The following is a 15,245-nucleotide window of genomic DNA, read 5'->3' on the forward strand; positions in this document are numbered from 1 at the left end:
ATGTAGGTATGTTCTTAGCCTATGTGCTATTTGATTCTGGGACCTGGTGGGCCAGTGTTTGCACAGCGGGGTGTGTGTGTGTGTGTGTGTGTGTCCAGATGCATACTGTGTGTAGTTGTGCCACAGAGGTACACGGCTGGGAGGGCTGCAGGGCCAGACGAAGGGACTCGACCCCCTGCTGGAGTTTAAGGGGGGTGCAGTGAGAGGAGATGACGGAAATGAAATTCTTGTTCGCATTATAGAGCATTCATTTAGCACTTTCCAACTTTTTGATGTTCAGAATGTTTAAGGATGCAAAAATGACTGGAGAAATGTTAGTATATTTTTGTACAGTAAGACACAAGGACCTGTAAGTTTGAAGAAAAAAAGAAAAAAAATTGCTCAGTATAAAGTTAGAAAACAAACAAAAACCAAACTAACACAGTGAATTCTAATTATTTTTACTATCATATAGTTATACTGTAGCTTGTTTTTACAATCATGCAGCTGCTTTACTCCGAAATATTGTTGTTCAGCACAAAAAATGTAAGCTTACCTGTATGTTTTGTTGTTTTGTTTTTGTTTTTTTGTTTTTTGTTTTTTTCCCAGTAATTGATTTTGCACCTTAGTGAAAGAAAACCTTGACAGACTGCGTCTTGGTCTTGTGATGCATTTTATAGAACACATTTTGAGATTGTGCAAGCCCTACTTGTGTTTTGGGTGTTTTAAAAGTTGTAGTACCACATGATGTGTCACTGAAACAGCTGATCTATCTCAGAGAAAGAAGAAAAAAAAAAAAAAGGAATGAGAACCAGTTGTTTCAGAGGCCTTAATTGGAGAGAGGAAAAAAATCTCGGGAGCATTTTCTTCATTTCTCTTAAGTTTTTGATTTATTTTTTTGTTTGTTTTTTGTTTCGTTTTTTTTAGTTTTAGAAAACACTAAAATGTGTTTTATTTCCTTTCATTTTTAGCAACATTTATTTGATGTTAGTAAACACATAATCGTGAGAGAAATTGAAAGTAGTTCTGTGTATTACTTCCGATTTATTTTGATTTCTTTTGTCAGGTCATACATGTGTGAAGTATATTTTTTTATAATATTGAAGTAATATAAGTTAATACTCTCCAGAGAAAATAATAAATCCTGAGTACTCATGAAACATGGAAAGCAAATGGCAGATACAAAATGTGTTGTATCATGTACTTCCTGTGAATCTAAATTTGCCTTTTCTCTGTGTGTTAAGTATTCGTAACAGATTGCTAACGCTGAGTTTCAGTAGTGATCTGGCCGTAGGGTCTAGTGTTGTGTTTGGTTATGGGCAGATAACTGCTGTTGCAACCGGTAAAATGAAATACAGGTACCTTGCAAAACGTCTTGGATAATTACATGATTTGGTCTTTCGGACATTCTGCAAAAATGTCTTCTCTTTGTCATTTAAAGAATTCAAATTCCTATTTTTGATAGTGATTGCAACGTGTGCCATTTTAACACCTCTTCACCGCGGGGTAACTACCTTTGGCTGAGGAGATTAACAAAACGCTACAAAAACAAATAAAATATGCACAAAAAAGGAGACCATTTTTATGTAATTTTAATGTTTGCAGTTACCTCATACACCGTACATTCCAAAATGAAAATTTGTTATACTATACATACTACCAGACATATCACTTTAAAATGTTCGTTATGGGAAAAATGTATAATCATAGATATGTATCTAAAGTGTATCTGTATAGCCATGATATCTACAAAGGATCCATGCACAATAAAAGATTTATAATTCTTAATCATGTTTGAAGTTTGGGCTTATGTTTGTGTTTTTTGGGAAATTCATCAACATGAGATGAAGCTTCTCCAACATCTGGCTGAGGAAGTCTGTGCTGTAAAATTTACTTTTATTTAATGGTCTGGGAAAATTTGAAAAATGTATTTGATCATTTCCAGGTCTTTTCCAAGTTTGGATAAAAAGTCTGGAAAGGTTTTTTGTTCAGTCTTGATGCAATTATATCTACACATTCTCCAAAGTCATAGAACCGATACCATTTCTCATGTTATCTTATGTTGTGAAGAATAATCTTCAAATTCAACCAGAAACTGAGGCCTGGAAAAAAAATACAGAATTTTAAAATGGGAAAACATATAGGAACCCACATCTATGTTGACCATACTTTATTTAGAATGTATTCAGAAGGATTTGAAAACATGATAAAAGTTTTAACAGAAAAATCAGACCCTAAGTTGGGAACCTATACAGTAGTTTGAGTATTTGTGTGTTTAGACTGACCAGAAACAAGAGGGCAAAACCTGTCATCTGCTCTCATTTCCCTCCCATGTTGGCTTAGAGGTAAAAGAAACACACGCTATTAAAATTTTAACTACAGTATGTTACTGAAGATGGTAATATTACTTTTCCTTTTTTGGCCACATGGTGAGAGAGAGGTACTGAGCTCACAGTGGCTTTCTACCAGAGTAGGGTTAAAATACCAGGTCTTCAAAATGGAAAAGGGCTTGATGGGCTAACGGTTAGAGAATCTGTGGCATAGTGTTCACTAACAACTACTTATGGTATAAAAGGGTCTCTGGTTAAGACGATGTAAACTCATTGTGAGTTATTCTGGATAAGAGCATCAGCTAAAAACTTATGTCTCCTCTTGTCTCCTCCCCTCTTTTCTCCTGTTTTCTCCCCGCTGTCTCTCTCTCTTTCTGTCTCGTCTCTTCCTTTTTTCTTTTAGTCAAATTCAAATGGCAGAACAAGCAAAACTGTTGCCAAAGCATGTGTAAGATAGAAAGATAGATAGATGATAGATAGATACATAGATGGTTTATCGTCCTCAGAGAAGAAATGCTTTTTCACAGTTTTTCACAAGCCAGAACACATACAGGACAAAACCAACACAATAAATATAACCAACAACCTGATAACCAACAAAATAAGCAATAATCAAGGATGGGAATATTAAAATGTCAAATGAAAAAAGAACAACAGGCCACAGAGTAAACTGCTGCTCTCTCTGGTCTTTGTTTTGTTGTGACCGGTCAATTCAACTTTGCTGCTACACCTACGTGTGTGTGTGTGTGTGTGTGTGTGTGAGAGAGAGAGAGAGAGAGAGAGAGAGAGAGAGAGAGAGAGATGCAGCACAGCTCAGTCTGTTTAAGCAGTTGAAGCAGGAGAGTCATGATTAATGGGGGTGAGAGTGGGCACGCTCGCCCTGGTCACCGCTCTGTTTACATTATCGGGTTTTGTTGAGAGAGAGATTCAAAAAAAAAAAAAGGGGCAAAACAAGCTTTCCCTGTCGTGTCACTTCGACAAGAGTAAACAGAGTAACAAACAGAGGGACATTCCTGCCGCCCTGCCGAGGTCCCACTCAGGCATCCGGCCACGGGTCGGCTTCGTGTAAACACACAAATACACCTTAATGTCAGAGTGAGTCATATCACAAACGTCCTTTTAGATCTAATGGATGTGCTGACTAAGAAACAAAAAAACTACACTGTTCATCCTTCAGGTTATCTAGGCTTAGTGTTAGTGTACTTTAAGAAGCTGTGAAAAAAGGACACAAAACGAGGAAAAATGTATAGATCACTATCTTTTTCTTGACAATGGAGATACACCTGTATGTATATTCATGGTCATTCTCAATGCACTTAAAGGGGAGTGCCACCCATTTTAAGAATTCACATGTTATTTCTGCTAAAAGCCTAAATGTCAGTGTTTGTGAACTTGCATCACTCTTTGCTAAAGCTACAGATCAGAGAGAGAAATCAGAGTTAGCTGACTTGGTGGAGCTATAATTCAAAATTGAGTTCATATTCTAGCATTGCAAACAGGTATGAACCAGAATTCAAACTATATTTGGGTGCAAGAACTCACACAAAAAAAAAAAAATCTTATGGGTCAACAAAGTCAGCGCCCCATTCATTGTCTATGGAGCAGTGCCAGATTTTATGTCACACATCCAGTTTCTCGCTTTAGGTGCTGCACGTTCGCAAGTTTTGACTGAGCTTTCCTGAGGCAGAGGGATCACACATGTGAATTCTTTAAAATGGGTGGATTTCCCCTTTAACTGCTCTGTTCGGATGTCAGGTTTGTTATAACAACCTTAGTAGGTGACTGGAGGAAGAACAGGAAGAGATGAGCTGGAGGGAGTGAGGAGTGAGAGACGGATGGGGGGTTGGTGTTTGGTAGTTAGGAGACACAATGAAGCAAACGGAGAACTCATTTTTCAGCGACTACTTCCAGACACGCTGGGATCCCATTGATTGATGCTTCAATTAATAAAGTAATAGTGATCTTTATGCAGATGCTGTTCTGAAACAGAAGACAGTGACACATATTCATGATCAATTGTATCCTTCCAGAAACCGGGCAGTGGGGGTTTCCTCCAGTTCAGTTCCCTCCGTCTTATGGCTTTCACCGTCATCCATCCCATCATCATTTGATTGCAAATAAAATTACTTAGACACACACACACACACACACACACACACACACACAGCCGACAGCGTCCCTGTGGCTCCCTGGCTCTTCAGGGTGCTGTGGGAGGAGGAGGTGCTCTCTCTTCGTCTCTCTCACCAGAGCTCCACTGTGTATTCGGCACCAAGGACCGGCTCTGTCACTCCGTCTGACTCTGCTGCTGCTGCTGCTGCTGCCGCTGCTGCTGCCGCTCTCCATCGACACACACAGCAACAGACAGAGCCACAGACACACACCAGAACAAAGCTGAAGGCTCCAGCTGCAGCTCCAGAGGTCACCCGACAAGAACTGAAGATATTATTTCAGCTTTTATCAAGTTGAAGCCAGCGGTTGACTTTCCCCCTCCGCAGCACTTGACTCCCTCCTGAGGTCGACTCACGTCTCTCCGGCCCCCGGAGGAGCGCCATGCCCTGGACCCGAGCTCAGGTGGAGCCCCACGCGGGCGGAGGAGCGGAGGCCGCGGACCAGTACAGCGTGGACGACCACCACTACGAGGGCTCCCTGTTCCCCGCCTCCACCCTCATCCCCGTCACCATCATCTGCATCCTCATCTTCGTCGTCGGGGTGACGGGCAACACCATGACCATCCTCATCATCCAGCACTTCAAGGACATGAAGACCACCACCAACCTGTACCTGTCCAGCATGGCCATGTCCGACCTCGTCATCTTCCTCTGCCTGCCCTTCGACCTGTACCGGCTGTGGAAGTACGTGCCGTGGCTCTTCGGCGAGGCGGTGTGCCGCTTCTACCACTACATCAACGAGGGCTGCACCTACGCCACCATCCTGCACATCACGGCCCTGAGCATCGAGCGCTACCTGGCCATCAGCTTCCCCCTCAGGGCCAAGGTGGTGGTGACCAGGCGGCGGGTGCAGTGCATCATCCTGGCGCTGTGGGTGTTCGCCCTGGTGTCGGCGGCGCCCACGCTTTTCCTGGTCGGGGTGGAGTACGACAACGACACGCACCCGGACTACAACACGGGCCAGTGCAAGCACACCAGCTACGCCATCAGCTCCGGGCAGCTGCACATCATGCTGTGGGTGTCCACCACCTACTTCTTCTGCCCCATGTTCTGCCTCATCTTCCTCTACGGCTCCATCGGGTGCAAGCTGTGGAAGAGCAGGAACGACCTGCAAGGCCCCTGCGCTCTGGCCCGTGAACGAGCTCACAGGCAAACCGTCAAGATCCTGGGTGAGTGGGGTTTTTTTTTGTTTTCCCTCTCTGCATGGGATTGGAAACTCACTGAAAGATTCACACATCCTTTTAATGCTGATCTAAGGCAGAAAATATAGCAAATCATGGATAAAAACAGAAAAAAATGCAAAGATAAAGATAAAGAAAACCACTACCACTGAATGTCAGGCTTCATTTACATTAGGTAGTTTAGTTTGTGTTATAAATGGGATTTCACCTGGTTAGAAAAAGGTTAAATAAAACAAAATAAATGTCAGTTGGCCCAATTACTGTTATTTTCTAAGTTTTAGATTTGAGTCTGCCAAACTAAACATGCATATAGTCAGTCAAACATATTGATGATCACTAATTATTCACACAAATACAGATGTTTTATGTTATTCCTCCTAAATAACTGCATGATTCTGCTTCTTAAAATCCCTTTGTGATTCTTATGACTGGAAACGAAAGAGAACGATTCAGATTCAGGGCTGACAGCATCATTTAAAACAAAACCAAAAAAAAACTTTGTTTGTTAAAAGCTTAAACAAACAATCCATCGGTCCACAGTCCGTCTTTCTTTTGCTGCAAATGGAGCAAAGCCAGGCTGACAGATCAGAATCTAACATTTCTGGTTTCTAGCTTTGGCAGAGAGTTGTGTGTTTACAAATGCAAATTCATAGTTTTAACATAAGCTATTCATTAGACTGATTTGTACTCCATTTAAAACGAGATCCAAAATATTAATTCTGTCCCACTTTATGTGCTTTTACAGGCTTCTGTGATGTTTTTATCCTGCAGCAGTTTGAAATAATAAAAAAAAAGCTGTTGCCGTCCATGTTGTTGTGATATCAGCCGGCTAATTATTCTGTTTTGTCTCTATGCTAATGACGTCCTTCTACAGCACATACTGATTGGCTTAATTTGCAGCTCTGGCATATTGTGCAGGAAACCCTGTTTTACAGTAGAAGACCGTGACCAGGGCCAATCTGTATTACTCAAATATTTAATCACGATGTATCCATTATGATATTAATGCTGGTCATTAGCTGAGCACACACTGCACAGAGCTCATGTCGTCAGGCTTGTTGCCCTTTTGTATTCACATTTGTTGAATCCCAAATTGAATTGTCATCAGAAGCCTCCATAAATCAAACTTAATGGAAATTTACATGCTCCCACAGTCCTGGGCTGCTGTTTAATCTGCTGGTGTCACACATCTCAGCAGTCAATAATCATCATTCCCTTAGGGCTAGAAAATATCAATTGATTCCGGGGGTGACTGTGGTGTCTGCTCGCTCTGTGAATCCACAATGTCAGTCTTCCATTTATTGTTAATGGAGCCGATTCACTTATACTAATCATGTAGGCCATATGCATTTTTTTTGTTATTTATTAAATTGGGTTTTCTCATCCTTTAAAGGGGCAGTTAGTCAGATTTTTATTGCCCCATAGCACACGATGACCGTAATCTGCGGGGGTGGACAGGCTTGTTGATCAATACCAGTGACTCAGCGGTTACTTCACCAGACGCTGAGATTTCTGGTTTTCAAAACTCACTTTGGACAAACACTGGTGAGCTGACGGCAAACACCGACTTTTCGCCACCAGAGGGGGAGACAAAGCGGGGAAATCGAGGGCATCACAGATTTCAGCTTTAAGGGGACGAGAGGGGTTGGGGGTGGAAGGAATTGTATAGGAGGAGATCAATTCTGTCGATGTTGTCCTGCTAGTTGCCAATAGAGATTGAGGTCATAGATTACTTCACGCCCCTTTAATTTAAACTGGTTTCCTCATCCTGCTGTCTTCCTATAGTGGTGGTGGTGCTGGCCTTCGTCATCTGCTGGCTGCCCTACCACATCGGCAGGAACCTGTTCGCCCAGGTGGACGACTACCACACGGCCAAGGTGAGCCAGGACTTCAACGTGGCGTCCATGGTGCTCTGCTACCTCAGCGCCTCCATCAACCCCGTCCTCTACAACCTCATGTCCCGCAAGTACAGGGCGGCGGCCAAACGCCTCTTCCTGCTGCACCACCGGCCCAGACAGACGCACCGCGGCCAGACGCAGCTGTCCGTGATCGACGACACCACCGCCCTCAACGAAACCCTGACCGGGGTCTGAGGCGAGGCCTGCAGGGTCAGAGGTCGTCATGACATCAGGACATGAGGGGCAGCTAATGAGGAAGAAGGAGAGAAGTTGCCACCGACAGCAGAGATGTGCAGAGGAGGAATGTCTTTCTATATTATCTTTATTGAGGGGGAAACCAGGGCTAAGAGCTCCACTGCAATTCAATGCAAATATACTGTAATGTCTTTTATTGTACTATTTTATTGTTCACAAAGACTGGATGATGATTTTCAAGTGTGTGTCATCGTTGTTTATAGGTCATCATCAGCGGATTATCTGTGACCCCCCCCCGTGATAAAGTTTGTCACATTTTGTAAAAAGCAAAAAAATGCTCATTAATTCTTAAGGGTTAGAACAATATGGGCAAACCTTCCATGGTTCCAGGAAGAGATTTTATATTCAGAATCGTTTACATTTTCTTTTTCAGCTATGAAACCAAACCCCTTAATTTTATCCCTGAAATGTCCTTAATTTCTTCATTACATAAACATTAATTATCCATTAATAATAACAGTTTTTTAAAAAGTAAGGTTAGTATCAGGGGTTTTTAAGGGATTTAGTAATGGGTTGGTTCACGGAGACACTAGAAGTTAAGGGATTTTTGAATGCCTTTTGTGCATCGTTTACAGGGTTATTAATGAGTTATTAATGGGAAAGTTCCCTGAATTTTACATTAAATTAGAAAGCAAGCAGTCAAAAATTAAGGGGTGATTAAGGGGGTTTTGATGGGGTCTCCACCATTAATAACTCCCTCAACTAATTTTAAGGGGATTTTGCATGAATTAAGGGGTGAATTAATGTAAATGTAAGGTTATTTTAAGGGATTACTGGTTCGTAGAGGTTGCAGCACTGTTAAACCTAATGCAAAAGTATTTACATGTACTTTGTGTACTGAAACGTATTTTCCAACGCTTATCCAACACACACACACACACACACCATTTCAGTTCTACTCCACAGACGTCATTAATCCACACACTGATTGAGGAGAAACCCCTCTTCATTAATGAAAGATGATGTGTGCCACCTTTGAAATGACTCTTCATTTATAACGCTTAATTGTAGTCTCAGCTACACTCTGTTGTACGATTCCATTTGTTTTGAAGTGTAATGTATGGTGAGCAATGGTTATCATGCTGTTTGTTAGATGTTCTCATAAATCAAGAAAGAAAATATACCAAGTAAAACCTATTAGCTGTGGGCCATTTGTTGTGTAGATTGGATATTCCGGTGTGTGTGTGTGTGTGTGTGTGTGTTTATGTGTGTGTGTCATCTTTCCGGTACAGGTAACATAAACCTGATAAGAGCAGATAAATATGAAAATGAGATAAGTGCTGTGTGTGTGTGTGTGTGTGTGTGTGTGTGGGTGGGTGTTATACGGAGGCCACCTGAGCCCCTGAGGTTTTCGGGGGCCGTGTACGTGCCGGCCGTCAGATGTAATCTGACACCGCTATTATATTACCTGGGTCCTCAGTTAGATTTACACTGGCAGGTAACGTCCCCGCATCACCATATTCAAAGTAATGGCTGCTCTAAGTGCGTTTCAGAGAGGGGGAGAAGAAGATATTGAGGTTGTCAGCTGAGGCAGAGTTTATTGCTGGTATCTTATTCACTGGGATAATCTCCACACCCTTGCTGAGTTCTTCTTTCATGTTGCGTTTTGGATTAGAAATCGGCCGTTTTGTGCCCCATGCTGGCTATAAATTCAAGTTCAAGTTCTTTATTGTCATATGCACAGAGAAAACAACAATTAAATTCTTAGTTTGCTGTCCTCTCTGATGCCAAAGAAAACTAAAATAGAAAATAAGAAGGTGATGTTCAAGTTATAATTGTTTAACCTGAATCATTTCTAAACCCAAGATTTCAAACCCACTTTTTTCCAGGTTATGTCAACTGTACATCCTGCTCGTCTGTACATAATCCGTCGTGATTTTACCCATGATTCACTGGGCCTTGGCTTGGCACAAACACAAAGAGACAGAGTCACTCTGGGCTGACTCATCCTCACGACACTTTTTCATCAAACCATTCGTCTCTGCCAGAGGAGCGGAGAGCGGAGAGCGGTCTGTAAAACCTTAGATCCCCCCGGCCGCTCTGCCATCGCCTCAGGAAAGATCAACAAGCAGCAGCACAGCTCCACTGTTGCTTATTTTCTTTACTGATAATGAAGAGAGTGGCTGGGAAGGACTGTCATCGTCTCCCACTGGCCTTCTTCACATCACCGCAAATCTCTCAGCATTAAAAACATACTATTTGTTGTTTTTATTCTACTGTTTTGTCTATATCTACTATTCTATCAATACTCCTCTCACAAGTATTGCACACTTTTGCCTGTGTAATTATTACATCCTATGTAGTGTAGGCTTGAGACAAAATAATTTAAAATATGGTATCATCTTGTCATGCTCCTCGTATCAGTTTCAACTTTAAAGTATAGGTCTACTTCAATGCAATGATATATTCCTCTAGAGATTTATTAGGTTGATAATAACGAGAATGCTTATACAATAATTACATCACTGTTTCACAAACGACAAGCAGCACAGTGGTTCTACTTGCCTACTGCTACACAAAATCTAGTGATTATCACAGTTATATTATGGACACATTATGAGGCACTGCTGCTTATATTCTCCATGCAGTCAATATTAAACTTATTTTCCAGATTCTTTCATGCTTCTTTACAAGAATGTATGGAGTCAGCAGCCTCCCACAAAGTGATCGAGATGTGTTGAGAATTTATACACAAAACATATTAAAGCTGATTTGCAAGAAAAATAATCAAGGTAAAAAAAGAAAAATTGTTTGGATTTCCCTGTTTGCCTCATTTTGACATGTGGAAACTGTTTTTTGATTGTTGTGTTTCTGTATTATTAGTGAAATATGACTTCTCAAAGATGAAAGCCACAAGTCTTCATTTGTTACTAAACCACAGATAAGAGACAAGCTTATGAGAGATCCTGTAATGGCAAAGACTACATAGATTTACACCTATATCAACCTGTAATTCCATGCTACTCTCTCTGCAATGTGTTTTGCACCTGCATTCCTCTCCGAGTTAAACTTTTTACGGCAATTACACAGTTAATCCGCTCCGGGAGATGAATGTTTTCTCCACCAGCTGCATCAGCAACATCATCTCAGTCTAATGGTCCTTTCCACCAGAGGGGGGAGCCAAAGTATTTTTCTGTCAGGAGAGACAGATATACCAGCTGAGCTAGTGGGGAATTCATCCATAGTGACACATAGTGACTACATTACACATATATAAGGGCAAATACAACAATATCCAAACACCATAATCATCTTCCCTGCAACTCAGATTCATCAAAACTTACTTTCAAACTGCAAACACTGCATCATTATGTTTTTCTTTGTTCTCTTTTAGTAAATGAGTCATGGGTTTTTACCTCTATCTCCAAGAAATCTTTATCAGTTCCCGTGTTCACTTCCTGGTTGCGGGGTCTAGGCTCCCTGTGCATGCTGGTCCTGCTGGTCTGTGCATTTGGCCACGGGAAGCTGCGTTGAAATGGAGGTTGTCTAGCCTTCTCGTTGTGTTACGGTCAAATCTGACCCATTTACAACTTTCCGCTGTCATAAAAATGGTAAAAAAAAATTTTAAAAAAAAGGCTTCATGACATCCTCCACACTAGGTATCAGAACACAATAAAATCATGTTCACAACTTTTAGTGAAGGGTATGTGTTTTATTCAAATTTAGGACATCTGTGTAGTTTCTGGTCCGGGCGGCCATAGAAAATGAATGGGTGAGACTGTAATAAAGAGCAAAGAGTACCCAATTCAGAGTTCAGGGGTTTAGTTTTGCAACCATATGTCAACTAAGAGTATCTAGCAGATGGCAACACACACACACACACACACACACACCTGCAAAGCTCCAGCTGTTGTCCCATCCCCATCTCACCCCACGACAACCACAACTTCCAAGCAAAACATTACACCTGTTACTTATGAGAACCTTATGAGAACACAACCACAACACGGTGCAATCTTTGCAATTGTGATAATGATTAGGAATTCAGTCGCTTAAAAGGTGTAAGACAGCATGAGGTGGGAATCTAATGTTTTGTGGTTGCTAATAAAGAGTTTTAAAGGGGGGCGAAACACCATAACGAAACCCAAGGGCTAGAAGTGAGGTACTTGAGAGTCTGACGGCATCTACCTCTAGGAAGTCTGTGAGTTTCACTACCTTTCCTGCTGGGTCCCATCACTCTCTGCTCTCCTCATGGCCTCTGAAGCTTTTCCCACCCTGAACAGACTGTGAGGTCAATCATCTGTAACGCTGCAAATGTTGAGCTGTGAAAACTGCTGTGATAGAAAGCTCAGGGAATTTCGTGACCACATATTTAGAGGTGTGAGGTATTTATCTTGTGCGAACATAAGAAAGACTGAGAGGGTTTTGTCTAGTAGGCCCATGGAAGTCGTATTTCGTTACTGCAATGAGTCAGGTTTTGTGCCGATACATCTCACTTTCAGTCTGTACAAGTGGCCATTTTGACTGGGATATGTAAAAGGTTGAGAATCACTGATGTAGCCTATATGTCCCTTATGTTTGCTGCTATGTAGATACTTAAATAAATGCAGATGATTGAAGTGTTATGGATGCTCATCTCAACACTTGTTAGTCCTTTGTACAGTTAATTGAAACTATTTATGAATTCTCAGGTAACATGGAACAGTCTAACTGGAGATTGTAGTTTGGAGTTTAAGTGATTTGTTACCAGGAGAGTTTTGCCTGCAGCCTGCCTGAGAATAATAAATATTTCAAACTGTCAAATCAGTACTGATAAGAAATCAAGGATCAGATGCAGTTCAGTGACATCAGAGCTATCCCAACCTGCAAAAAATACATATCACATACTGTATATTTGAGAATATATTTAGAAGAACATTTCAAGCTGGTTCTGGGCCTGGACTCTTCTGTCCAGCAGCAGGAACAGACCCAGACCCAGAAGAAATGGAGCAGGAAGGAATATAAGAAGATGAGGCAGGCCCAGGAAAAGGCACAGATCCAGGTCAAGTCCCAGGTCCAGGCCCAGGTCCATGCCCATGAACAGACCCAGGAACAGGCCCCAGTCCAGGCCCAGGAAAAGGCACAGATCCAGGCCCAGGTCCAGGTCCAGGCCCAGGTCCAGGTCCAGGCCCAGGTCCAGGCCCAGGTCCAGGCCCAGGTCCATGCCCATGAACAGACCCAGGAACAGGCCCCAGTCCAGGCCCAGGAAAAGGCACAGATCCAGGTCCAGGCCCAGGTCCAGGCCCAGGTCCATGCCTGTGAACATGCCCAGGAAAAGGCCCAGGAACAGGCCCAGGAAAAGGAAAAACCCCTGGAGGAGAAAGACCGAGAGTGGGCAAAGAGAAAAACCTTAATGATGGATAAGATTGCTGTTCTGGAGCTTTTGGAGAAGAAGCAGAAGAAGAAGCGTAGCTTGCTGCGTAGACTCGCTGATGCCCTTACTCCGAAACGCAAGGAGAAAAAGAAGAACAAGGAGGACAAGATGGAGTCGACTTCCAACGAAGACTCCAACAAATCCTTCAATTCTTCAATGTGAGCACATTGACACCTGTGCTCTCTCACACACACACACACACACACACACACACACACAAACACAACGCCCCTACATCCATTTTCAACCACCCCCTTATATCCCCCAAATTCCCACAAACCCTTTGCCTTGTATTTTTCCTCAATAAAAGATATCAATGATATCTAAAATAATGTTCGTTCGAAAATGTGACTCTGACACAGCCCATAATTACAACCAATAGAAAATAATGAGAAAAAACATGAGTAAACATTATAAGCAACTATACTTTTCCTCCACTGCAATCTGCCTACAATACAGACAGTCATGGAATTCTGGACATACTGGAAACAAACAATAAAAATATTCTCAGATTTGGGTCCGAGAGAAAAAATCGAATCAAATGGGGGTCTGTGGCTCTAATGTAGACTAAATTATGGGTCCTTGATATGAAAAAGGTTGAGAATCACTGAATTAAGTGATGGAATTTTGAACACAAGGCCCGGATTGAAAATAACCAGAATTATCCATAATGTTTCCAAGCATCACTACCTACTGTATGCATATAAAAAATGTAGGCTACTAACATTACCTCTTGGTGTTTATCTTCAGGTGCTGCATTCATGTTTGCCATTCAGTTTGGTCAGACATACTTTTTTTTGTCCCATTAAAAGATCCCTGGTTTGGTTTTCTCTTTGCTTCCCGTTGCTTGAAGGCATGTTTCTTGGAACACAGGATTGTAGTTTTGAACAAAAAGCAAAAAAAAAAAACAATGCGCTGGCTTGATGGTCCCATCTCTAACATGCCCAACAGCCAATCATAACTAAGGATTTTGGGGTGGCACCTGGGGTAGACACGCCCCTGATTCTGTACTCTTGTTGTCACAGCCATGACAGCAAGACAAAGACCACAAACATTTCTTTGCCTTTTGTAAACCATCAGGCACTTCCACACTACTTTCAAAGGCCTCTAATAATAATAATAATAATGATAATCTTTTTTTTTAAGCTCTTATCACCTAACTCTTGTTAACTGCTCCCTCTTTTTTAGTAAACTACAGTAGTTCCCTGTTTCCTTCTCTGAATCAGGACTGTTCCCTTCAATTTGGAAGCCAAATAATATATCTGCTTGGTGTCTCTGAAGTGTTTGTTTAGGAACATTATTTGCCGTTAGGCCTTCTAAAAAAACGTTAAGCCCTCTAGTCACCAGAAGTGGTTTTGTTTTGGTGAAGGACTAGGCTATATTCATGCCTGTGAAACTGGATCACAAGTTGTTTTTGACTGTTTGACTGGTAAACCACGAAATGTTTTCTTTTTCAGTAATGGAATACACTGTCACTGTCTGTATTTGTAAGTGTTGATGAAGTTCAGAACACATTCTCCATGTGAACTGTTTGCTAAGAGAGGATATGGGTTGAGTTTACTAAACTGAAGGAATATATTAGTATGGTCATATTTCTCCATCATGACCTGTGGCCTAGAGATAATGCAAGGAATACTGTGTGGTCATTATACCAATATGAAACAACCCCTTTCCTGTGGCAGTGTGGTGTGTTGTTGGTGAGTTACAAGCCAGTCCATCAGTCGGCTACTCTACATTTCCGCACCACAAACCACTTGAGCGACTCTCCTCCCTCCTGGCTCCGCTCCAGCCAGGACAGCAGAGTCACTCCCTCTCTTTTGTCATGAGCTGAAAACTGAAAGTAAGAATAAAATACAATGAAAATAAATAAGTGAAAAGTAGCTTATATATTTAAGTAGCTTAGTCACAGGAATATTGTACATGTTTTCTCAGGAAACTATGGCTCTGACCTTTGAACTCGTCTGTGGTTGTTTGTAATGTTGGAGATCCAGAGATTTAAGTTTAGTCTATAATGTTACACTTATTATTGCATGTGGCTCTGCTCTTATGAAGAACTTAATCCTATAATACGTTTTAGAATG

General features: G+C 41.7%; 1 protein-coding gene across 1 annotated transcript; it reads left to right on the forward strand.

Moving 5' to 3' along the window:
- Nucleotides 1–4,859: 4,859 nt before the first annotated feature.
- mlnr (motilin receptor) lies at nt 4,860–7,751 on the forward strand. The gene is made up of 2 exons (XM_071917520.2): nt 4,860–5,646; nt 7,444–7,751. The coding sequence occupies exons 1-2, from the start codon at nt 4,860–4,862 to the stop codon at nt 7,749–7,751; spliced, it is 1,095 nt and encodes a 364-aa protein (XP_071773621.2).
- The last annotated feature ends 7,494 nt before the right edge of the window (nt 7,752–15,245 follow it).

This window comes from Centroberyx gerrardi, chromosome 6, assembly GCF_048128805.1.
Source record: "Centroberyx gerrardi isolate f3 chromosome 6, fCenGer3.hap1.cur.20231027, whole genome shotgun sequence".
NCBI lineage: Eukaryota > Metazoa > Chordata > Actinopteri > Beryciformes > Berycidae > Centroberyx > Centroberyx gerrardi.